The 25060-nt window shown below is 44.0% G+C and overlaps 1 protein-coding gene across 2 annotated transcripts in view; it reads right to left on the bottom strand.

The window, feature by feature from the left end:
• LIFR (LIF receptor subunit alpha) overlaps positions 1 to 25060 on the bottom strand; it is a 109858-nt gene that overhangs the window by 19885 nt on the left and 64913 nt on the right. For both annotated transcript variants that reach the window (XM_080678467.1, XM_080678466.1), the window contains 10 exons: positions 24114 to 24253; positions 19774 to 19937; positions 16243 to 16417; positions 13812 to 14066; positions 9591 to 9720; positions 8797 to 8966; positions 7395 to 7540; positions 6054 to 6216; positions 3405 to 3475; positions 822 to 1035 (listed from right to left, as the gene is read on the bottom strand). In XM_080678467.1, coding sequence (XP_080534593.1) covers positions 822 to 1035; positions 3405 to 3475; positions 6054 to 6216; positions 7395 to 7540; positions 8797 to 8966; positions 9591 to 9720; positions 13812 to 14066; positions 16243 to 16417; positions 19774 to 19937; positions 24114 to 24253 — 1628 coding nt within the window. The remainder of the gene's footprint in view (positions 1 to 821; positions 1036 to 3404; positions 3476 to 6053; positions 6217 to 7394; positions 7541 to 8796; positions 8967 to 9590; positions 9721 to 13811; positions 14067 to 16242; positions 16418 to 19773; positions 19938 to 24113; positions 24254 to 25060) is intronic.

Raw genomic sequence — 25060 nt, 5'->3', positions numbered from 1 at the left:
AGAACAGCAGGGGGTGGGGTAACTCAGAAGAGGAGCTGATCCGAAGCGGAGGTGACGTGGTATGTGAACTCCCCACTCAGGCAGCTGTCAAGGTGGCTAAGGAGGAATGGCCCACTCACTGCTAACCCCTAAAACTTAAAGGAAGGCATTAAGTAATTTAAAAATTACACCAACTTTTTTTATTAGTTTATACTGAAGGTCTGACTTAGACTTTAAGAAGAACTTATCAATAAGGGGTTCCTATTAAAAGAACGTCTTATCAACAAAGCTGCCATTTAAACTGAGTATCTTCTGCTTGGCTGGTGTAGTTCAGTGGTTGAGCTTTAGCCCATGCACCAAGAGGGTTCGACTCCTGGCCGCGGCACATGTCCGGGTCTCAGGCACAGTCCCCAGTTGGGGGCATGCAGGAGGCAGCCGACTGATGTTTCTCATCGATGGTTCTATCTCTCCCTCTCCCTTCCTCTCTCTCTGAAAACAATAAAAACATATTTACACTGATTATCTTTTCCTGCCTGACAGGAAACAGCCTAGCTGACATAGAATCAACTCCCGTGGTGTTGGGGAGGTAGATAAAAACGGTATCTGAATAAACTGTTACAGCATTCTTCCTAGAGTAACACCCACAAGTGTCACCCTCCCACGTGATGTGTTAGAGTAACAGGCACCCGAGTTCTCTGTCCATCCGCAGATGCGTCAAGGTGAGACTCATGACCGGGGTCTCAGTGAGCAGTGTTCCTGTCTGTTCCTCCTTGTATACCAGCAGCGGGACGAGAGCAAGCCACCCCTTCCAAAAACTTCACTCCAGTTCCCCGCGCACTCACTGTTTGGAATCTCCATGCTGGCTATTCTGGAAGGCGGCGATGAGCCCACCGAGTTTTTTGCCACCACACTGATGATGTAGTCATGCTTGTCCAGTTGTATTTCTGCCTTGTGCTGAGGATCAGGGATCTCAGAGAGGGACTGTGTTTTCTCCTCTGACGAACAGGATACGTTATAGAAGAGTATTTTCCCATTAGCTTCATTCATGGGTAAAGGCTACGAAAAACGGAAAATAATTTATGACAAAGCCCTGCAAAACTGACCATCGGGCCCAACCTGAACACTACACTGTCACGACAAGATAACGTCAGAAAAGATGATGCTATCACAAACGGTGTAAAATCCACGGAGACCTGGGCAAACCAGGAAGGTGAGACTGAAGGAGAAGGACGGGTGCTGTGAGCAGTATGAACACACACAACTGTAAAAACGGAGGACATGAAAAACAATATTTAGCCCGGCCAGTGTGGCTCAGGGGTTGAGTGTGGACCTATGAACCAGGAGGTCACAATTCAATTCCTGGTCAGGGCACATGTCTGGGCTGTGGGCTCAACCCCCAGTAGGGCGCATGCAGGAGGCAGCCGATCGATGATTCTCTGTCATCACTGATGTTTCTCTCTCTCCCTCTCCCTTCCTCTCTGAAATCAATAAAAATACTAGAGGCCCGATGCACGAAGATTCGTGCAAGAAAGGGCCTTCCGCCAAAACCGGTTTGGCTCAGTGGATAGAGCGTCAGCCTGCAGACTGAAAGGTCCCGGGTTCGATTCCGGTCAAGGGCACGTGACTTGGTTGTGGGCACATCCCCAGTAGGAGGTGTGCAGGAGGCAGCTGATCGATGTTTCTCTCTCATCGATGTTTCTAACTCTCTGTCCCTCTTCCTTCCTCTCTGTAAAAAATCAATAAAATATATTAAAAAAAAAAAAAAAAAGAATGGCCCTTCCTTCCCCTGGCTGCTGGCACCGCCTTCGCTCCGGCCTGGAGCCGCCTTTCCGCCTTCCCACGCTGCCCAGAGGCTCGGAGCAGCTGGGGCGGTGCAGACCACCCTCGGCCGCTCAGCGCCTGCATATGCAAATTAACCCATCTTTGTTGGGTTAATTTGCACACTCACTCCTGATTGGCTGGTGGGTTTTGCGAAGGTACGGTCAATTTGCATCTTTCTCTTATTAGTGTAGATATTTAAAAAAACTATTTAACCTCACATTTTTCAGAAGCCAACCACAAAGTTCCAAGAAGCACTGCTCTATATAAAAGCAAAACATTAACCAGTATGGCATCATAGCTTTTTAAATGTTTTCTCATTTTAAGGGGGTACATGCTCATTACAGAAATTGTGCATTGTTTTCTCCTGGCCACGTAGCCCTCGGGCCTTCCGTCTCCTCCGCTGGCCCCGCCTGCTTTGCTGGGCTGTATACGCTGCCACCTCCCCGGGTCCCACCCCACCCCTTCCCACCTGCATACCTTCCCAGGGATCCCGCTTACACGGGGCTGGGCAACCGAGTTTAATTCTTGACTGTTGTTTATTAACTGCTGTGTTATTTTTCTACCCCCTGCCCCCCGCATGCCACCAGGCTTTGTCTCCAGCTCCCAGCTCCCCTTGAGCTCAGAGCCTTACTTCAAACCACCGCCCACTCGGCTCGCCTCGGACATCCCAGTGACACATGTTTAGAAACCTCAACATGTCCCAAACAACGTAATTTCTACCCAAATATGGCAGAACCATTAACCTCGTGGCTGCAGTTAGTCTGAATCACTTCAACATTTTTAATCCTCGGTTAAACAGTCATCTAGCTTGAACAATATTCCGAACTTCCCCACACTGGAGCAACGTGGGCAAACGCTACCATTACAGTGAGACCTGACAGGCCGCCGCAGGTGGCTAAGGGGACGCAAGTCCCATCCAGATGACCTCCAAGCAACGGGACTTCTACGCTCAGGCCTCACCCCTCAAAGCCGTAGTGATGTCAAAGTTTTGCAAAAATAATCTTGTTTTCCGTTCCACAACAAAATTCACTATTTAAAGGAATCTGACTATGAAATCTGACGTAGAAAACAACTGTTTGTGTTTTTAATGTTCATAAATCAGATAAAAACTATAGCGACAGAAATGTTCGTTCCACTAGAAGGGGAAAACAGTAAAATACAATGCAATTCGAATTTTATCTGAAATTTTACAAAACCAGTTTAACTGTCATTATTATGGTATCATTTATTTAAGGGAGACAAATTACATATAAAATCTATTTTAAAAATGGGTTTCCTACTCATCAAAGAAAAAAAAAAAAGGCACCACAAATAGTCAGGACTCTACCTTGTCGCGTCTGGCTTTGTTTCTGACTGAAGTGAGAGGGACTGAATCCATGAAACCCTCGGGCCTCGTAAAGTCACAGCACAGAACGCTGAGGTCTGAGGCCCTCACTAAAGTGGCAGGGGTGCAGCAGCGAGGAGGAATCGGGGGGCCTGGATACATTCTCAGCAGTTCTGCGGGTCTGAGGAACCCTGGCTCCCCGATGCCCCAGGACCCTGTAAGTCAGGTGGCTTACCATAACCAAGTCACATAAGTATTCAAGGACACATGAGATAGTTACCTTCCAATATATTATTAAATTCTTCCCGTCAGAGCGCCACTCTCTCCAGGTGTCCGGTCCCTTTGAAGGAACTGGGAGAGGAAGGGAAAAGTTAGTACGTGCGTTTGCTACTACGTCAGTGGATGTCAGTGACTGAGATGGCGGTGCTTGCAATTTGTTTCTGGGCTTCTGGAATTCTCAGTAAGAGATAAGCCAGGCAGAGAAAGGTAAATACCACATGATCTCCCTCATTTGTGGAATACAATGAACAACACAAACTGATGAACAAAAACAGAGCCAGAGACAGAGAAACATCGATCAGACCGTCAAACCTCAGAAGCAGGGGTCCTCAAACTACGGCCTGCGGGCCACATGCGGCCCGCCGAGGACATTGATCCGGCCCGCCGGGTGCCGCTGCCTGTCCTGCTTAGCAGCCGACTCGACCCGGGCCCGCAGTGCGCATAGGAATTTGTTCATAGTTTTTTGTTTTTTTTTAAACTATAGTCCGGCCCTCCAATGGTCTGAGGGACAGTGAACTGGCCCCCGTTTAAAAAGTTTGAGGACCCCTGCTCAGAAGGAAGGTAGGGGAGGGTGGGGGTAAGGGGGAGAGATCAACCAAAGGATTTGTATGCATGCATATAGGCCTAACCAATGGACACAGACAACAGGGGGGTGAGGGCATGAGTGGGGGGGGGGGGGGTCAGGGGGAGGCTAATGGGGAGATGAGGACACGTATGTAATAACTTAATCAATGAAGAAATTAAAAAAAAAAAAAAAGAATGGGAAGCACTCAGTGGCTTCCACTTAGAAAATGAAGAAGGAAACGCTCTCAACGCCTGCAAAACACCCAGCCCCTTAGCATGGTAACAGCCCCCCTCAAGGCTGTAAGTGCTGGGTAGAGTCCCCCTCTGTGGGCCGTGGCCACACACTGGCTTCCTGGCTGCTCCTCAGACCTGCGGAGGACGTCTGCCCGGGCTCCCTGACCTTCTCCCCTCCCTTCCTCTGCCCAAACGCCCTTCCCCTGAGAAACCACCCGGCTGGCTCACTCACCCAGGGTCACCCTGTTCCCGAGGTCCTGCCCAGCCACCCTATTTAAGAGTGCCACTCCCCGCCCCCCCGACCCCGTCTTCATTCCCCGGCCCCCTTCCTAGGTTTCCTTTTTCTCTGTGGCACTCACTACCACCCGGCATACTAATATATAATAAAAATAATGATTTCAAATCCTCTATCCTCTACATTCCATGGGCAGAGATTGCTGTTCTATTGCTGCTGTCCCTGGAGACCAGAACAATTCCTGACACATGGTGGGTACGCAACAGGGATTTGTCACGTGATGAATGGCTTCACCTCAATGAAGCATAAACAAAATGCTCCTTCCCTTTCTCCTGCAACAGCTCATCAACGGAAGGCAAAGCGCCTGTGGGGGCTGTTCCTGCCCCTGTGGGTCCCTCCCACACCGCATCAGGGGTGGCTTGTGTGACCCACAGGGAACGGCAGGCGTGAGGGTCTGTCCCTTCTGAGGCCAGGCCATCAGGAGGTTGTGGAGGCGGCCTTGTTCTCTCTGCGATCACTAAGTCCAGGGCAGCCGGCTGCCATGCTCGGAGGACACCAGCAGCCCTGTGGGAGGAACGGAGGCTCCTGCCCGCAGCCCTGGGAGAGAACGGCCTGGAAGCAGACCCTCTGGCCCCAATCAAGCCCGAGGCCGCCCCCACAGTGTGCGTGGACTCAGGAGAGGTTCTCAGCGAAGCTGCTCCTGAGTCTCTGACCGGGACACTCACTGTGAGACAGCAAATGTTTGCTGCGTTAAAGCACAGAGTTGTGGGTAACTGGTCACATAGCAATGGATTCTCTGGACTCATGCACAGGATTCATTTCTGACGATGCAAGTAATTCTTACACGCCCTGCAAAGCCCCTCTCCTCTCTCGGTCTTCATGTGGAGACACAACATCCGATGAACAACCATCACTTTTTGTTTTACTGTTTGTTCAATTTGGGAGGAGGAGTTTTATAGTCCCTCTATCATATAATGCAAATAAAGAATGTGCTGTCTTTTGATGAATGATTCCTGAAAACCACACCTATTTCTATTTTCTGTTCTAAAGCCGGCAACTGGGGTTCAGGGGTTGAATCTTATTCTGTCTTTGGGGACTGTAGTCAGAAAACCAGTTACCTGACTGCATAGCTATTTTGCTCTATCCAGGTGTAACTGTGGGAACTAAAGTCTGAGACCTTAGCCCCAGCCATTTCTCAGGCCTAGGTCAGAAATAAAAATTCCAACAAATTCCCTCCATTAACACTTGTTTTTACTAAGAAAGGCAACCTACATCATGAAGAGGAGGAAAGCGTGTGAGGAAAACCTCGCCACGATATCCCCACGGTTCCAAGCGTGGTCTCCTACCCATCACTTTAACACAGACATGACTTACAGGGAGCGTAGCCTCGTCCTTGCACGCGGCACATGCCCAGCATTTCCCATAGCATCAGGAAACCTTCAAGACCATCATTCAAAATGTCTGTGTAATGTTTTACCAGCAGGAATTATGGAAGTACACAATTTGTCTACCCACTCTCCTGTTTTCAGTCACTTTGGTGACATTTTTCTCTAAAGACAGTTGTAGCATGTCAAGATCCATAGTAATAATTAACCATAAATCATTCTGTTCACTTACTGGCTTCTGTGGTTAAATATTGTTTTTCACTGCTCCATTTGCTCCATTTCCAGAAAGTTTCACTAGAACAACGAATCCGAAAAGCATACACAGTGTACGGACTTAACTTGTCCACAGCGATGAGGTAATTTGAATTGTCTACTCCTTTGATTGTGACATTCCGCTATTAGAAAACAAACAATATGTGCACATGAAATATCACGTGTGTATGAATACATACATACATATATACACGCTTTTTAAAAATAAGCCTCCCAAATTTGTAACCAATTGACCGAACTGCCACGTAAGTTTGCCTCTCTAAGATCATCCCCTATCATATTGTAATTCGTAGATAAATGCCAAATCAGTGAAATTAAGCTCTGCAATAGCAATAAACAAAACGGAGGTGTCTTTTATCCTAATATTGAATCTAATGAATAATGGCCGGTTAAATTACGCAGAGAGGAGCATATAAGTTTGGCAAATCGACAGCTGGTGATGATGCAGTAAACCTTAACATCCTTGGGCGCTCTAAGGTGACCTTGAGGGTTGCAGGTGTCATTCAGGCGGTGTTTGGAAGCTTCTGGAAGCAGGCTTCAGCTTAGCCCTGTTTTTCAATGTGGCACTTAGCACCGCTAGTCTGGTGCTCAATGTGCAGACTATTCAACAAATATTTGAACGAAATAAAATTAAAAGGAAGCCATCCAAGACAAATCTGAGGATTTGCACACCCCGGGGAGGCCGGGGATCTCCTGGTTACGTACTCCAAAGGTGCTTTCAGAGTTACAGCTTGCAGTGCAACGGAAGACAGTCTAGAAACCATTAGTAAGTTTCCAAATGAACTTTTAAGTATGGTATCATTTATTTTGGACGCACCACCAATTACAAGATGGTGCCGTATAAAAGTCAACCTCAGTATTTAAAATGTATTAAGAAGTCATGTTTTGACTTATAATAACCAATTATAACTTGCTCCTGCAGCTGCACTTAGCGGTTTTAAAATCACATCTTCTCTCCGCTTGCCAATTAGTCCATTATCTGATGCTCAAGGTTACAGCAGAAGCCACTCGCTAATTCACAGATTTGTTGAGCACCAGCTACACGCCAGGTGCTACAACTAGACCCGGAAACAATCTGAGGAGAAGTCAAACGTATGCTCCGTAGCAGCCAGTATTATAGTTGTTTCCAAGGGCCACATACAATGCTGTCATTACATTCATTCGTAGTATCGTGGTTCTTGGTAAATCTCCGTAACCAATAATCAGAGCTGATGCACATAAATGCACTTGGTTATTTTTGAAAACTGAGTATTTTATCAATAATAACCTCTAAGGGAGTTTGCAGGGGAGTCTTACTCACCAATTCCCGTACTGAATTAGCTTTGTTAATTTCAACTTGACATAACAGCTTAATCTTTGCAAAGCTGCCTGGTAAGTGCCAGGAAAGTGTGACAGCGGTTGAGTTAATATCCTTCACTCTGACTGAAGTAGGAGTGTGGGGGGAAACTGTAAATATAATTTTTAAAGATTCATTACTTTAACAGCTCTTTTCTAACATGACAAATGAGCATCAAGGGAAATAAAGACCAATGGAGGTATTGTTAGCGCTGAACAACAATATTCTGCTCAGTGTTTGTGAAATAACGCAAACCTCGCTTCAGTGCCGACAACGTGCCAACATTTTTAAAGAACTGACCTCGCGCGGGTTCCTGAACTGGAGTCAGGAATGCTAAAAGGCGGTCAGAGCACAGTCTCTATCTGCGAGGAACCCCTGACGTACTTGGGGGGATGACAAACCAAAAGAAAGAAAATGAACAAGAGTAGAGTCAGTGGTTCTCAACCTTCCTAATGCTGTGAAAGTGTGTGTGTGGGATGGGGGCCATGTTAAAGGGACAGCATGAGGAAGTGCCTTCGTGGTGACAGCAGTCTTGAATGTGTCGGTTCCGTGAATCTAAACATAAATCCGATCACATGGACCTACACACATACATTTACACACACACACACACACACACACACACACACACACACAAAATGGAATGCATATAAAAACTGGTGAAAACTGGGCCTGGGCAAGGGCGGTAGTGTGGTTCGCAGTATTGTTCCAAGGTCAGTTGCCTCGTTTGGATATGGTACTACAGCAGCGGTCGGCAAACACATTAGTCAACAGAGCCAAATATCAACAGGACGACGATTGAAATTTCTTTTGAGAGCCAATTTTTTTAAACTTAAACTTCTTCTAACGCCACTTCTTCAAAATAGACTCGCCCAGGCCGTGGTGTTTTGTGGAAGAGCCACACTGAAGAGGCCAAAGAGCCGCATGTGGCTCACGAGCCGCAATTTGCCGACCACAGTACTACAGTAACATCAGGTATTACCACCAGGGAAAGCCAGGTGAAGGGGTCACAGGGCTCTAATTTATTATTTTTTGCAACCACCTACCATTATTTCAAAACAAAAAAAATCTTTAAAAATTGGGAAAATTTTTATTTTTTTCAGAAATCAAAAACTATTAGATAAAGCCACTGACAGTTTCTATGCAAATGAAATGACATTCAAAATTTTACCTGGATTCAATAAAACGGTGAAACTTGAAATTACACATTTTAAAGCTTTTAAAATGACATTTACGAGATAAATACTAAGTAATTATGCAGAAAATAATCAGTAAAAAGTAATCCCTAGACGGACTTTTCATTAATCTCAAGACATTTTGCCACTTCTAAAGTTATTATAAGACTCTGGCTTGTGTAGCAGCTTACCTTTCTCAGTCACGTTGATGAAAATCGTTGATTCTGATTGACCCAGAGGATTGAGAGCATTCAAAGTAAAATTATATATTTCTTGGTTTGGAAGCACTTGAAAGAATAACTGATAGCTTTCATTTATGGGCGCTTCAACTCTTTTAAATTTAACAGATTCTCCAGAAAAACTGAAAATGAAGAGAGGAATAAGAAATATTAAAATTATATCAAGACCTGGCTGGGTGGCTCAGTTGGTTGAAGCATCACCCCGATACCCCAAGGTTGCTGGTTCAATCTCCAGTCAGGGCACATACAAGATCAACCAATGAATGCATCAATAAGTGGAACAATAAAAAAAATCAACATTTCTCTCTTTCTCCACCCCCCATTCTCTAAAATCAATCCATAAAAAAATTTTTTTTTAAAAAAAATATCAAAATGGCAAGAGATAAACGGTGCGGGGAAAAAAAAATGAATAGGTAAATTTCTAATAATTAATGTCTTCAAAGTATTTGTATTTCTAATTACAGATGTACTACATCCGCAGAGAAGAAAGTGTGTATGATACAGTAAACAGGAGAAAAGAATCAGCCGTAAGCCCGCGACCGAGAAACAGTCTTTGCTCATCTTTGAGGCTTCTTCCTTCAGCCTGCACGCACTGAGCTGCAGTGTATCCCATCTGACGCTACGTCTCTGGTTTTCTATCCTGCTCATACTATAAAGGAGAGCATTTCGCTGTAGCACGTGACATCCTTCTCATCTAACGGACTCGGTGCTGCTCAAGTCTGGCGTCTTTTCCTGGTGACGCGTACCTTTCAAACAAAGTGTAACTTGTACTGCGAGGGCCCACCAGAGCCGTTGGCCTTCCTGGGTCCCACGTACAGATAATCTCCTTTAAATCATAAGTCTCACAGTTCAGCTTTTGAGGAATATCAGGTGGATCTAAAAGGAAAAAGAAAAAAAAAAGTACTTATTTTTACATATATGCTCCCTGAAAATGTTCTGTGTCATATATGTTAATTATATTTTATACCATTTCTTTAAAATGAGATAATGTACTGTTTATATTTTACTTTTTGAATAATGCAGGAATTACTGTTCTTTCCATAGCATGTTTGTTCGGAGTTCATATTACATAAGAAATGACAGATTAGCCCTGACCGGTTTGGCTCAGTGGATAGAGCGTTGGCCTGTGGACTGAAGGGTCCCAGGTTTGATTCCGGTCAAGGACATGTACCTTGGTTGCGGGCACATCCCCAGTAGGAGTTGTGCAGGAGGCAGCTGATCAATGTTTCTCTCTCATCGATGTTTCTAACTCTCTATCCCTCTCCCTTCCTCTCTGTAAAAAATCAATAAAAATATATTTTAAAAAAAGAAATGACAGATTAAATTATACTAAAGAGTGACTATTAACTCATTTGAAAATCCCCCAATAGCAACTTGAAGAGAGCGACTATCATTTTCCCCCCTTAAATACTATTTGAGTCTATAAAACCTCTCAAAGGAAGGTGTGTCTAATAAGTTAAGTCAGAAAAATCTACAGGTTAAACATATTATTACTGATCACCATATATATGGCTTGAAAAGAAGTATGAAGTCATATTAAACGTCAACGTAAGTCATGTTACAAGTTTCAAGTTCTTAAATAAGTCCCAAGGACTATTATTTACAAAGTAACTCTCAGTAAAATTCTGCATCTCCCTATACTGAAAGTGAATACTGCTCTTCTGTCATTTTCATTCTTTATGGAAACTATTCTCTCTGGCTCTGTTCAGGAAGGACCAGAAAAAAGAAGAAGGTGTTTTGTTGAGTGTGTCTGAGACTTTTAAAGTGATAAGGGAAAATTCTGCAGTCTGATAATGTTATAGAAATTGATATTTCTGTGATGTTTAACCGAAAACATAGGGTGTCCCAAAACTTTATCCAAACTATCTGCCACTGAAGGTAAGTTTTTAAAAAAACAATTATCTACTTGTTGAAAAATTAGGTAAAATAATCTTATTTTTAAACAACTAAATGTTTAAAATAGTTCTTAGTTTATCAACCAAGACTTAGCAAATTTCATGTACCTGCTCCAGAGATAAGAATAATGTCCTACAGTGATGTTTTAGGTAATACCAGGAGGAGTAATGAGTATTTATATCAAAGTCTAATAATTTGATAATGAAACTAATACTGACATATTTGGTTTGAAAATTGTTTTAAATCTAAGGCCAAACTTTCAGTCACTTTATTAAAATGACAGCAATTTTTTTTAGTATATTTTAAACACTTATTATTTTAGTATTTGGCAGATATATTAAGTTGAAATACTTCAAGTCCAAATAACAGGCGCAAAGTAGAAAGAAGTGGAAGCCAAGTGAGAAAGAGAAAAAATATGAGAGGGCAGTATTTACAAGTTAATGTATGGCTTTTCTTTTCCTTTCAAAGAAATTAACTTACAAAAGAATCAACTGAAGCTAGGCAAGCTAGGTATAAATCAGTTGTATTTCTATGTACCAGCACATAACAATTTAAAAATCAAAGCCATTTTTATGAAAATATTTTCAAATGAGAACGTATTAAATTTGACATGGGATGTAAATATTTACATGCTCCAATCCTATGTCACAGTGTATTACTTTAAAACATCTTAAGTGTGATTAAAGATTAACACTTGGGTCAATATTTAATGCTGAAGTAGCTCCAGTGATAAAAATGACTCATTTGAATGATTATTGAACAAATAATGTTCACAGAAGATCTGTTTTGCTTATGACTAAATTAGCTCATACGTGAACACTGACACGTATTGGTAAATAACAATTTTCCTGTCTGTGAAATGATAAATTTATTTTCAATTACAAGAATAAACTTGAGAAGAAAAAAAACCACCATTTTCGATTGGCATAAACATAGAAGTAAATTTACTGAAAGATATACAAGACCTCTTACCACTAAGATAAGTTAAAGAAGACCTAACTAAACGGAGGGCTGTACCATGGTCTTGGTTTGAATGACTCAATACCGTAAGAAAGAAAAGTTTCCTAAATTGATAGATTTAATGTAATCCAAATCAAAATATTGGCCGGTTTTTATTACGAATGTGTGTGGAGAGGGGGACGCTGACAAGCTGATTCTAAAATTCTTTCCAGTCTTTTCAATAAATTGTGGGTTAACAGGATCCCCACAGGGGAAAGAAAACAAACAAAACTCGATCCCTTCCTCACACCATAAACTGCCCTGGTGCTAAGTTTCTAAAGAGCCCCCTTCTGAGTTCACAAATAGGGAGTGATATTTCCACCGACAGATGTTACATGTGAAGGTTAAGTTAGGAAAAAAACGGGTCTGTTCTAGAACTCGGATAAAAGATTAGAACACTGAAATAAGAACACCTGTGGATATTCTCATCCTTTAAGTTTTAATTTTTTTCTCTCCTGCTTGTAAGTGGGTATCTCACTTTTGGTATCAGCTACTGGGCAGCTAGCTTCCCTCTGTATATCACTGCTTCTCAACTGAGACTGCACGTCATGGCCCAAAATACCATCAGGAAAGAAAATCTAATTTTCTGAAACTTAAATTTGAACATAACCTCACCCTCACTTGAATTCCAGTGCATTACTGGGGAGGCCAAAAGAGAGTAAGGTTACGGCCGACAAGCTGAGAAGTGCACCTAATCCTGGTTCTTCCCTTGGAAGTGGGTCAGCAACTGAAGGTAACTCACCCTAAGTTTCTGTGGAAGTGAGACAGAGACGGAGGGCCGCTGACCTGGAGCACAGCCGAGAATCAGAAAAAAGCCTAAGAGCCTGGCGGGTGCGGCTCAGTGGTTGAGCACTGACCTATGATCCAGGAGGTCAAGGTTCGATTCCCAATCAAGACACATGCCTGGATTGCAGGCTCGATCACCAGTGTGGGGTGTGCAGGAAGCAGCCTATCAATGATTCTCTCTTTCCCTCCCCTTCCTCTGTGAAATCTATCCTATATAATAAAAGCCTAATTTGCAAGTCGACCAAACAGTGGAACAACCGTCACTATGATGCAGACTGACCACCAGGGGGCAGACACTCAACGCAAGAGTTGCCCCCAGCCCATAGGACCCAGGCCAGCCAAGGCGGGTGCCTGTGGGGTTCCCCCAATCACCCTGCCAATTGCTCCACAGAGCAGCCCTGATCGCTGGCCTGATCAGGACCCTACCAGTGCATGAATTTCGAAAATCACAAAGCAATCGAAACCCACTCACTACATTCACAGACTTCATTTCAGGAGACCCTTAGACCACACACAGAGCCTTTGAATGGAGAATGCGGGGCGGGGGGTGGGGGAGCAGAATCGCTGCAGGAGACAGAGCTATCTCTGCACCAGCCCAGAGTGACTGCAGGGGAGCAGACCGAGAACTCATAACAATCTTATCTGTGTACATTCAACACAACCCATATAGATCTGGCAACCCCACAGCGACTTCTGGATTGCCTTGGAGTTTAGATCTGCAGGAGTGAGCACACGAATAGAGAGGTGCCCCTGCACTCTGGGACACAGGACACACAACACAAGAGGGAGGACGTCTTCTCACCCGTGTCTCCAACTGCCCTCTTCTCAAATATGCTCTTCTTAAAGTGGGAGAAACAAATACCATGCTATTGAAAGATTTTGCGTAAAATCATTACAACTCCTTTAATTCGGGTGCTTATTTTCAAAAGGTATGCTATAATAAGGTGGGAAATTAACTTATATGACATAATTCTTAAACAAAGGATTCAGAAATATTATATACTAACTTCTCTTGACTCAGTGAACCTGTTAACTGAGCATTTAAAATAAAATTCTTATTACAAAACCTACAAGATATATAGATACACGTATGTAGAAAACAAGCTTAGATCTCACCTGTAAACAAGTAAAAGTTCTGCCTTTTATATCATTTATATCAAAGAATAAAAAAATAAACAAGAAATACAATCAGCGCCCCCCCCCCCCTCAAAAAAAAGCATTAAGGCTCTCAAAGGGTAAAAACTGATTAATAAAAACAGTTTTAAGAATATACATTTTATACTTACATCCTGCAAAAATAACTGTTCCATACATGTCTTTGTTTGTCATGAAAACCACATTTGTTCCACTACTTATAGAAACAGAAATGTTATGGACCTTGATCGCCACATTTTCCCCATCGAGATGAATAAGGGGATACTTTGCATAGCTGATCTGTGCTGATGACACTTCTTCTTGAGTCACAAAACAGAATGTTATATCTGAGCCCACAGGCACCACTTTGTCTTGAGGAAAAACTTTATTCTGAATACCAGTAGACCCTAGAAAGATCAAAAGGAATTACAAAGACTTTAGAAGTCTTTCACCATAACGTAAACCAGTGCAAACAAAACATACTTTGGCAGCTTTATAATAACGGTTGCCTGAAGATAAGGGATGTCCTCCAGGTTACAAAGGAGCAAGGCCCATACAAGAAATATAGTATGCATGGTTTTATCTACATACTAGAGGCCCGATGCACGGATACATGCACCGGTGGGATCCCTCAGCCTGGTCTGCGGGGATCGGGCAGAAACCGGCAGTCCAACATCCCCCTAGGAGTCCCGGATTGCGAGAGGGCGCAGGCCAAGCCGAGGGGCCCCAACAGTGCACGAATCCGTGCACCAGGCCTCTAGTGTGCATATAAGATCTTTGGTTAATCTTTTCCCGCCCTCCCCAACCCCATTCCCTCTGAGATTCATCAGTCTGTTCCATGTTTCCATGCCTGTGTGTTGAGCGTCTGCCCCCTGATGGTCAGTGCACATCATAGCCACCAGCTGAATGGTCAAATGGTCAAACAGTCACTTAGGCTTTATATATATATATATAGATGGTAGAGCGATGGTGGCGAATGGTGGCGATCGTAGGTCAATGTCTAAGGGCCTAGGTTCATGTCCAAGAAGTTCTAAAAGTTCGATAAATGGGTTTACTAGTATATCCACATGTGAAAAGTCAACACCAAGCACAAGTCAGTCATTAATTCCCTTCCTGTGAGTTGATCTATGTATTTAGGGCAGGCTTCCTACTTTCCATCAGCCTGAAGATACGCTGGAGTACTCCACCTCCTAAACAGCGCTTCTCCTCTAATCCCAACGCTATGCAGCTGAAAGCCACGCCTTTGGTTTTTATTCTCCTGAACAGCCACTCTTTTAAATTACTTCTAGTCTCCGTTCTACCTACTTACTCTTTCCCAGGCAGCAAGGTGGCTCTACACCAACCATTCCGCACGGGAGTGGCCGGCTGGCCAAAGTGCTCCGTCACTGGCTACTTCTGAGCAATCTTCCTTTTCGACGTCCACAGCATCTGGTGGCTGCCCAACGTCCTCCTTCTCGAAACACCCTTCGCTCTTGGGTTCCCTGGCTGTCTCCTCCTGGCGGCTGTATGCTTTGCTGGTCTCTCTCTTCCATCCTCCCCTTATATATAAAGCTTCAAAGGGCTGGGTCCTTGGTCCCCTTTCCCTGAGCTACGGGAACCTCCGGGATGGAAGCGTTTTCCACATCACATATATGCTACTGATTTTCAAATACGTTATCTCCAGCTCCAACCAACCACATGGGTGGCGAACCTGTATGTCCAGCTGCCTAGGAGACACTGCTTTCCAGACACTTCCGACGTCCCTCGAGCTCAATGTTGAAAAGTGAAGTGGATCTTTCCCACCTGATGTGTCCATCTCTTTTCTGTCTCAGTGGACAGCAGCGCCAGCTACCCAGCTGCCCAAACTAACAGTCATCTTTGGCTCTACTGCTCCCTGACCAAACGCACCGTCCCCGATTCTCCTGTCTCCTCAGTGTTTGCATCCCTTCCCCCTCGTCCTTTCTAACCCCGGGGATCTAGTTGCGCCTTCATTGTCCTAAACTGCAATGAGATTCTCCTTATTTATCCACCTGCTCCAGTCCTTCCTTCCTCGGATCCATTTCTCCAGACTGTCACTAAGGTGAAGAATCTACGATGAGGAGCAGTCTTTTTAAGAACGTCGTTTTATTGCCAATAATTTGCTGGGCGCCTCCTGAATGGCCAGCACTCTACCTGCATAGGAGTCTTATTCAGTGTGCTGGTGATTTGGGGCATATTTGCCGATTCCCATGTCTCTGCAAAAACTGTCACCCAGTGGGGTCTGCTCTGTGGATGAGAAATGGGGAGCCTTTTTTTTTTTTTTTTTTTTTTTAATACAGACTTGATCTCATTACCACCTACATGGTCTTCAATATCTACCACAGTGATTTTCAAACCTGGATCATTTGCCAATCACACAGAAAGTTCTTTAAAAATACAGAGTCCTGAAGCCTATCTCAGACTTCCTGAATGAAAACACACTGGGATGGGGGGCCTGGGAGATCCCCAGGTGACCCTCATGCAGACGCATGGGGGTCCGAGAGCTGAAAGCTTCAACTGCATCTTCCCCTGAAACCAGGGCAATCCCAGGCATGGGAAAGGAACGCTCTTTAACCAGAAGCTCACCAGAAACCTTCTGCAGGGGGCTCCAGTCGCTCCACTCTTTGCGGCCAGAGAAGTGTGCGTCGTCGATGTAGCGCCGCAGGCCCACGGAGTGAGGGGCACACTCCAAGGGCAGGTCCGAGGCCCAGCTCCAGTGGTGGACTGTGTCCCTCCCGTTCAGGGTGGTGTTGTAGGTCTCCTGCAAATGAACACCAACGCCACACTCTATTCCCCTGCGCAGGCTCCTCCCCGCCTGGGCCCCGGTCGGGGCGGATGCAGGAGGCAACCCCAACCTATGTGCTTCTCTCACACCGGTATTTCTCTCTGTTTCCCCCCCGCCTCACTTCCATCTCTCTAAAAACCATTGCAAAAATATCCTTGGGTAAAGATTTTTTAAAAATAATAATAATAAAAGGAAAAGGTAAAAGGAATCCACTGGCCGATCTTGGAGACCCTTGGACCACAGCTTCCTAACAAATGTGCCGAAAGACACTTGAGTTCTGTCTTGAATGGGTGATGGGTACACCTAGGTTTGAATCTGCAAACTTAGAAGATCCTCAGGGAGATTTATTCACAAATATATAACTGCCAGAATACTAGTAGGCTTGAGCATTTTAACAGGGGATTTACACATTCTGGAGAGAACTTAGGACTGAGTTAATGAAGTAGATAAATGATAAATGAAACTAAAGACAATATAAGAAATTATACTAAAAAAAAAGAATAGTATCTACTACTTGGTGAGTTGTAAATAGTGTTTATATAATTATAATACAAAAAAAATAAATACTGGTCTACCAAAAATTATAACCAAACAATACTGAGAAAAGATAGAAACTCTGTGTGTGTGAGATATATATATATATATATATATATATATATATATATATATATATAGAGAGAGAGAGAGAGAGAGAGAGAGAGAGAGAGAGAGAGAGACAGAGGGGGGGGGGAGGGAGGGAGGGCATAGGGGCATGAAAGCAAGCACACAAGTATGTGAGGTGACAGGGGACTAAATTTCATCTTTCATTGTTCAGAGGTAATAAAACATTGCTCACAACCGGAAAAAAAAAAGGAAGAGAGCAATGGGAATAGCAAAAGTTCCGCATGACCTATGGGTGTCGTTCATACCCTGGCCTGTGCTACGCCTGGCTTCCGCGGCTGTACGGGAGCTGGTGGGCAGAAACTGGCAACTTATAAACGAAAACACTCTAAACATACTTATAAGCTGAACATCAATATACAGTGTTCTTGATCTTTAAAGTATTATAAAATAATTGCATTATAACCTGTCACAAAATGACTAATAAGCAATTCTAACGAATTCTGATATTAATAATGCATAATTATAAATAAAAATGTCACTTTTATGGACCTGGCTCATTTACCCTCTTATATTTCACTTTTTAAAATGAACTTGTTCGATCTCTATTTTCTTACCTCTTGCTGTGTCTCCCATACAAAGATTTTTCTTCAAAGACCACATGTACTCTCAAAAGTAGAGAATTACTACCTTGCCTTTGCAGTCTTGTTATGAATGAGTCATGTAACCTTAGAATAATATTTCTGTTCATTCATGTTTGACTTCACTCATACTTCAAAGAGATTCCCTATTATTCTAGCATCCCTACATTAGTTTTTTTAAAAAATCTACCCACAAAGGAAGTAATGACAGCTAATAATTGTTTAGCAGCTTTATAAATACCATATCATTAACTAGAGCAAATATTAGCACCGCTTTACAGATGAGAAAAGGGGGGTTTCGAGAAGTTACCCTAAGCCGCGAAGTAGGAACCCACAAAGTAGGAACCCACAAAATCTTAAGCCATAATAAAAAGCTGCTCAGTATAATTTTAAATAATAACTTGGAGACAACAGGGTAGAGCTATGTCACATTTAGCTGTAAATTACACTGACAGGCAAGAACTGCCATTAAAATTCAAGAAAAGAAAGAACATCTTAGGCCGAGGCAAGTAGGATGGGCTTTAAAATAAGGAGTAGGATTGTACATGAGTCTGGAAACCTAGGTTCAGCATGGATAGGTGAAGAGGAAGGGAGGGCATCACAGATGAAAAATTATATTCTTGTTATGTACAATAATTACAGTGGCCGAGCAGACTCTGGCACCAGACTGCCTGGGTTTGAGTCCTGGTCCCACCACTTAGTGTCTCTCCGGGACTCTGTCTCTTCATCTGTGAAATGGGGCTGATGCTAGCAGTGCCTCTCACATGGGCCTGCTGTGCGGAGCAAAGAATTAACATGTACAGAACTTTTACAACAGTGTCGGGAGCTCTGGAGGAGTGAGATACATGCTAACAACAGCGGCTGCTATAGTTTCAGGAATGTAATACTTGGATTGTCAAAAAGGAAAAATAAGGTAACTATTAAATAGAATATCCTATTTATCTTTACTATTTCATCTATGTACTTAGGCAAAGAAATAGTAGCATATTTCAAACCCACTAAGGAAGAAGAGTAAAAGGACAGAAGGGGGAATTACCACGGTACCAGCTGTCAAAACTTTTCACTACTATTTCTCACTATCCCTTAGAATTATCTGTGTTTTCCGATGGTCTTAGGCGACCCTGCTAGCGGTTCTCAACCTGTGGGTCGTGTGTGCTGTAGAGCCTAAGACCATCGGAAAACACAGATATTTACATTACAATTCATTAACAGTAGCAAAATGACAGTTATGAAGTAGCAACGAAAATAATTTTATGGTTGGGGGTCACCACAACATGAGGAACTGTATTAAAGGGTCGCGGCATTAGAAAGGTTGAGAACCACTGCCTTAGATTAAGAGCAAACTAAAGACAGATCATAAGGAAACCCATTAAAATTGGATTTAAAAAAAAATAAGAGGAAAAAGCATTAGCACTAAATATAAGAATCAGATTAAGATATATTTAAACTTACAGATTTATACAAAATTTCTCAATAATTATTATGGCTAAATATGCTTCAAAACCTTTCTTTTTACGTTTATAATATTAGACAAAGATAAAATAATAGACTAAATTATATGTACACTTCTATTTTATTTATGTAAAAACATGCATATAAAACAGGCTAGACTGGAATACACGAAGACAATGTTTACTGTGCCCAAGTGGTAAAATCATGGATTGTTCCTCCCTTAACTTCCTTTTTATAAAGGCTGCACATAATTTTAATCATTGAGTGATTAGTGGGGGTTTTTCTAAATTGATTTTTATAGAGAGAGGGAGGGAGGGTAAGGAAGAGAGAGAAACATCAATGAGAGAAGCATCGATCGGCTGCCTCCTGCATGTCCCCTACTGGGGGACTGAGCTTACAGTCTGGGCATGTGCCCTGACCAGGAATCAAACTAGCAACCTCTTGGCTCATGGGCTGATGCTCAACCCCTGAACCACACCGGCCGGGCATGAGTGATTAGTTTTTAATGAACCCCGAAAGGACATCTGATCTACTTCCCTAATAATCCAAAGGTTCACCGATGCCACCTTAAAAGCCATTTTAAAAAGCATCCAGCTTCTTTAATGCCATAGGAAAAAAATCTACTCGGTTCAGACTTACTAATTTTACGAGTTCCATGTTCTCTTTACGTAGGACTTTAATTTCCCAAATGACGTTTGCGTGATGGGGGAAAGCAGAGCCCTTGTCACTCCACTCCAGGTGTAACGCAGAAGTTGAGAAATTGGCAGACAAACGCAGGATCTCCGGAGGGTCTGGAATGAGGGCTTAAAAAAGGAAACAGGAGGTAACACTTAGGAAAATAAGTAATGATCTTTCATATTGTACTTGGATTAGTCAACTCATCTTAAACTCTACTCCTTCCTGATGAAAAGATAAGTACCCAAGAATGAGATGCAAACTCTTAACCCTATTCCTGAAAAAAAGAGAATATACGTATTTATTTGTATGAGCAGCTACCAGTGATTCGTCGGCCAAACGTGAGGAAATTCTGTATCAGCCGGCTGTTTCAAATCCCTAATGTCTCTTGTAACAGCAGCTGGGTTACCACCACACGCTGGTGTCACCTGGTCGGAGACCTACAAGCAGGTCACCTCAGAGAGAAGTAAAGGAACTTCTGTGCGGCTGTAGGTCAGGCCTAGGAAAATGATGGAAAAGGATGGAAAGCTTGCTCTGGGAGCTCTCTCTGCAGCCTTCCCTCTCACCTCCCAGTGTCAGAGCCCCCTACGCTGGGGGAGTCGCTCACAGGAGGATGCCATGGGCTGGTCCTCGTTATAGGTATCAATAAGTAGCAGCAAGACCATAATAAAGGCCAAGAGGGAGGCGGCCAATGGGTCCCCGGGCAGATCCCCAAGTCCTTCAGGAAGGCTAGGTCAGAAGGGCAGGGGGCCGAGAAAGGGACAAGGGGACCAAGTAAGAGCCTGCTGAGAGCCATGAGGCTTGGATCATGACACATACATGGAAAAGCCAGGGCACAATCTGGTGGGCATGTCAAAGAAATGACTGGATCAAAGAAATGCAGGGTTGGTATAACGAGAAAGGCAAATGCCTGCGATCTCCCCAAGTTTCTAGCCCAGAAAAGCAGGGAAGGCTGAAGGAAGGAGGGACCATTGTGAAGCGATGCAGGAGATTGCTGGGGGAGACCCAAGCTCCAGGGAAGAAGAGGTGTAACGGAGGGGTGTGCAGACAGCAGAGCAGCAGAGGGAGACGGTGGATCCCGACTCGAGAGGACCTTGCTGAGCGGAGCTGGAGAGATGGATGTGCACGCACAGACGCAGAACAGCCAAAGCTTGCCTGGGGGGCCATGGACAGACAGTTCCACCTGCAAGAGACCAGAGACCCTGCAGGGAAGGGCACGGAAGCAGAAGGAAACCAGGGAAAATCCAGGGCCACTGAGACCGAAAGAAATGGGTTGCCATCCAGGCAAACAAAACAGAGCTCACAGAAGACAGAGAAGACCAGTAACACTGGTGAGGGCCCCTCTACATCAAGGAAGAAGTTGGGGGGTGGGGGTGGGGAGACCTCAGGGGCTGTATTACAAAAGGTAGAGAGAGGAAAGTAGGGAACCTTCTAAATCTTCAGGTCCCCCTCTCTATAAGGGACGAGGAAATTCCTGAGTATTTTGTGGATCAGTGGAAAACACACAGGGTCTGAATGGGCCTGTCCCGTTCTACGAAATGCAGGCTTTCTGGTCTGAGGGGCCAGAAACCCAGGGTTCTTTCCTGCATGCTCCCTCCTCAATGACAATAAGGGGTGGGGAAGCTCAAAGAAACACACAGACGCACCTTCCCAGGCCTCAGACCATCCTAGTGGCTGCCCCACGAAGCTCGAGGGCCCGTGAAGTCCCGGCAAGGGGGTGGCCGAATGCGTTAAGTAACAAAAACAGCAGAGCAAACCCGTATCATAAATTCATCTTGGAACTTAAAACGAAGTCCACACTAAATTTAACCTCCATCTGCTGGCCACAGTGCCCACGGGGGTCTAGGTGCAACGTTTGGGGCTGCGCAAGAGACAGCACCTGCCGACAGTAACGTCGACAGCACTCGGCTATCTAAGGACCGTGGGGCCTGCTGCTCAGGAGAGCTGCTCCAGGGGCTCTGCTTCTGGAAAAGGGGCGAAGGGGGAGAAAGAAGCGTTTTAGTGCCGAGAGCGGGAGAGCGTGCCAGCGTGACCACACGGTGCAGAGGCTTCCAGCAGGGCGGTTCTTTCAAACACTTCGAGATAGCAAGAGGTAGTGATTTTAAAATTACGAAACACGGGCATATTTTACTAAGGCACCATTCATCCATTCAAGTGCTTTCCTCCCTGAAAAGTCCACACAATTTACATTTTACCTAAATAGCAGTGGGCGACTCTTCAAAGCACAAGTCATACCCAGTATTTCAAGCTGCAGGCAGCAATTATAAATGAAAGGATCTCTCTCTCTCTCTCTCTCTCTCTCTCTCTCTCTCTCTCTCTCTCTCTTTCTCTCTCTCTCTCTCTCCTTCACTTCTTTCTCTATGGTATGCACGGGAAGGTCCCTGAGCTCCCATGATACTTGCAAATAGATACTTGAGAACAATTTCTAGCTTTCTAGAAACTAGAAACTTTCAGCTAAGAAAGAAATTCCATCATTCTTGTTTGTTTATTTTTTAAAGCTAGAGCATTTTTCTCCCAAACCTCCCTGTTCTTTTTGCCTCGGGACATCCGAGGTTGGGAGCCTTCCCAGTTCCTTCGTAGGCTCCACGGTATTTATTCTGCCTCAGATGGATTCAAATGACTAGGCTATTACAAGGAACCTAGACATTAAAATTCTGAAAAGGACTTAGCATTGTGCCTAGCCCTTGCCAATTTAAAGTTATTACATGTATATGCATACATATGTTAGACATCTTGTTCTCCTTTGATATGTACACTTTTAAAAGCATCTTAAGATCTGGGGAAAACCTGATTTCGCTTGCTTTTATTTAGTGGCAAATGGCCAAAGAACCCTGCTTCCTCCAGCGCTCGGCACCTCTCATCCCACAGCTTCCCCTGCCCAGGGACCTGCTGATGCATCCACCTCCCTCTCTCCTGTTCATCTCATCTGCCTTTCAATTTCTTTTCTTTCTTTCTTTTTTTGTTTTGTTAATCATCACCTGAGGATATTTTTCCATTGATTTTTAGAGAGAGTGGAAGGGAGGGGGAGAGACAGAGAGAGAGAGAGAAACATCGATGTGAGAGAGATACATTGATTGGTTGCCTCCTGCATGAACCTGTACCAGGGCCAGGAATCAAGCCTGCAACCTAAGTACATGCCCTTGACCGGAATCGAACCAGGACCCTTTAGTCCATAGGCCGATGCTCTATCCACTGAGCCAAACTGGCTAGAGCGCCTTTCAATTTCTTACCAGTACCCTCTTAGCAGTAGTGGTAGTAGTAATACTTGGTATTGGGATACTATTATCTAACATTCGAATCACAACCAAGCCATTATTAAAAATGCTATCACGAGATTACCCGATATGCAAAAACAATGAGCATGAGCTATCAATCAAATAAGTCAGCCAGACTCTCCCCTGATGTGCCGTCCTCATCCTTCCTGACACTGTCACCCTCAAGCAGCTTCCCAGACAGGACCTTCGAGCACCTACTGCAGAATCAGACAGCACAAACGCGCTCTCAGACCGAGTCCTGGGGGATTTTTAAAAACCTGGAAAAAAACTGAGGTTCCTCATGCAATACGACAAAGCAATTCCACATGCATGAAAGATTTAAATCAGGTATGAAAACAAAACCGAAAACTCATCAAGAGAAATAGCAAGAAATCCTATTTACATAAAGACGAAAACCCGTGGTATGAAAAACACCACAAAAGTTAAAATTTTAAACTTGGAGAAGTATTTGTAACAAATATGACAGAAGTAACAACCATAATAATTTCAGCATGAGAAATTTTACGAAGGATAGAAGTCGTTCAAAAAAATATAAATGACTGATAATTAAAAAAATAACCATCACAGAAATGCAGAAACAGCGGAGCTGACATCTGGGGCCGTCAGACTGAAATGGAAAACTAGGATGGACAATGCCCGGTCCTGGCCAGGAGGTGGGAGACAGGCACTCTCTAAGACGACGTTTTGGGGACTACAAAGAGATTCAGAATTTCTGGAGAACAACTGGCCATGGATATGAAAAGCCATAAAAAGTGGGATTTCCTTTAACACCGCGTTCCCAAGTCTAGGCCCTCAGCCTATGGAAATCACCACACAAAGTCAGAAACTTATACGTGCAAAAGACGTTCATTAAAGCATTGGTTATAATATTGAAAAACTGGAAATAAAACTCTCCATGTTAACAACCAACCATTTAAAGTAATTATGGTACCTCCCCTCCATTCAATGGAACAGGATGCAGTTTATATTTAGGTAACAACTGGGAAATCCGAGTTATTTCCCAAATTCACATTCTTTTCAAATACTTACACACATTTTTTTCATCCAGTGTGAATCTGCTTATAGAACTCCCAAAATCATGTAGAGGGCTTATTGTTATTTCATAATGCCCAGGTGAAAGGGTTGGGATTTTAGTACTTGTTTTCCCCAACTGGTAACAAGAACGGGACCTGCAATATAAGAAAACAAATTTTAATCAGCAGATAAAACTAACAGAACAAGTTCCATTAAAACGTGATTAACAAAAAATGCACTGGACAATATTGTATGCTTTTTTGTACACAAAAACACGACAGGTTGTACTGCATTTTAAGAATGCTGAGAGAGAGTATAATGGCAAGTGCATCGATATGGGTGGAAGAAAAATCACCGGATTGTAGCAGAAAGTTGAGGGAGCATGGATGATTTCTTCCAGAACCAGGACTGCAGCATGCTCTTCAAACCCGGCCCACGTTCCCTCCCCAGCCTGACCTTCCACTGCACACACCCACCTCCCTAAACACCCCTCTCTTCTACCCGACACTGACCTCAGAAAGGACCCTGGCTGCTTGTCACCCTAAAAACAAACTTTCTGGGCAACTGCCTTCAAAATGCTTCTACTTCCCACCCACGCTCTCTCGGACAGAAGTGACGGCCTCCTCTGGGGCTCCATGGCCCTTTGTATCTTTACCAAACACGTTCCCTTTCTTCCACCGTCATTCACAAGCATTTCTAACTTCCCATAAAAATTTAACTCGAGCAAAGGGACTCTTGGGGGCTCCCACACCCCTGCCTGCACCCCAGCACCTAACAGGGGCCTGTTCACATTATTCCCTCAGGGCTGAGGACGTCAAACGCGGGGCTCGCTCCTCCCAGCTCATGGCAAGGCTTCTTTTGGTGCCACCAACACACAGCTAGCAAGGGAAGGGCGGGAACTAAAGAAACACACCCAAGTGAAGCCATGTGACTCAGCGCCTGCTACCCGCTACCCTGCTGCC

The sequence above is a fragment of the Plecotus auritus genome (genome assembly GCF_963455305.1).
Source record: "Plecotus auritus genome assembly, chromosome: 7".
Taxonomy (NCBI): domain Eukaryota; kingdom Metazoa; phylum Chordata; class Mammalia; order Chiroptera; family Vespertilionidae; genus Plecotus; species Plecotus auritus.
Note: the sequence above shows the minus strand (reverse complement) of the source record. Positions and strands in the feature narration are given on the sequence as shown.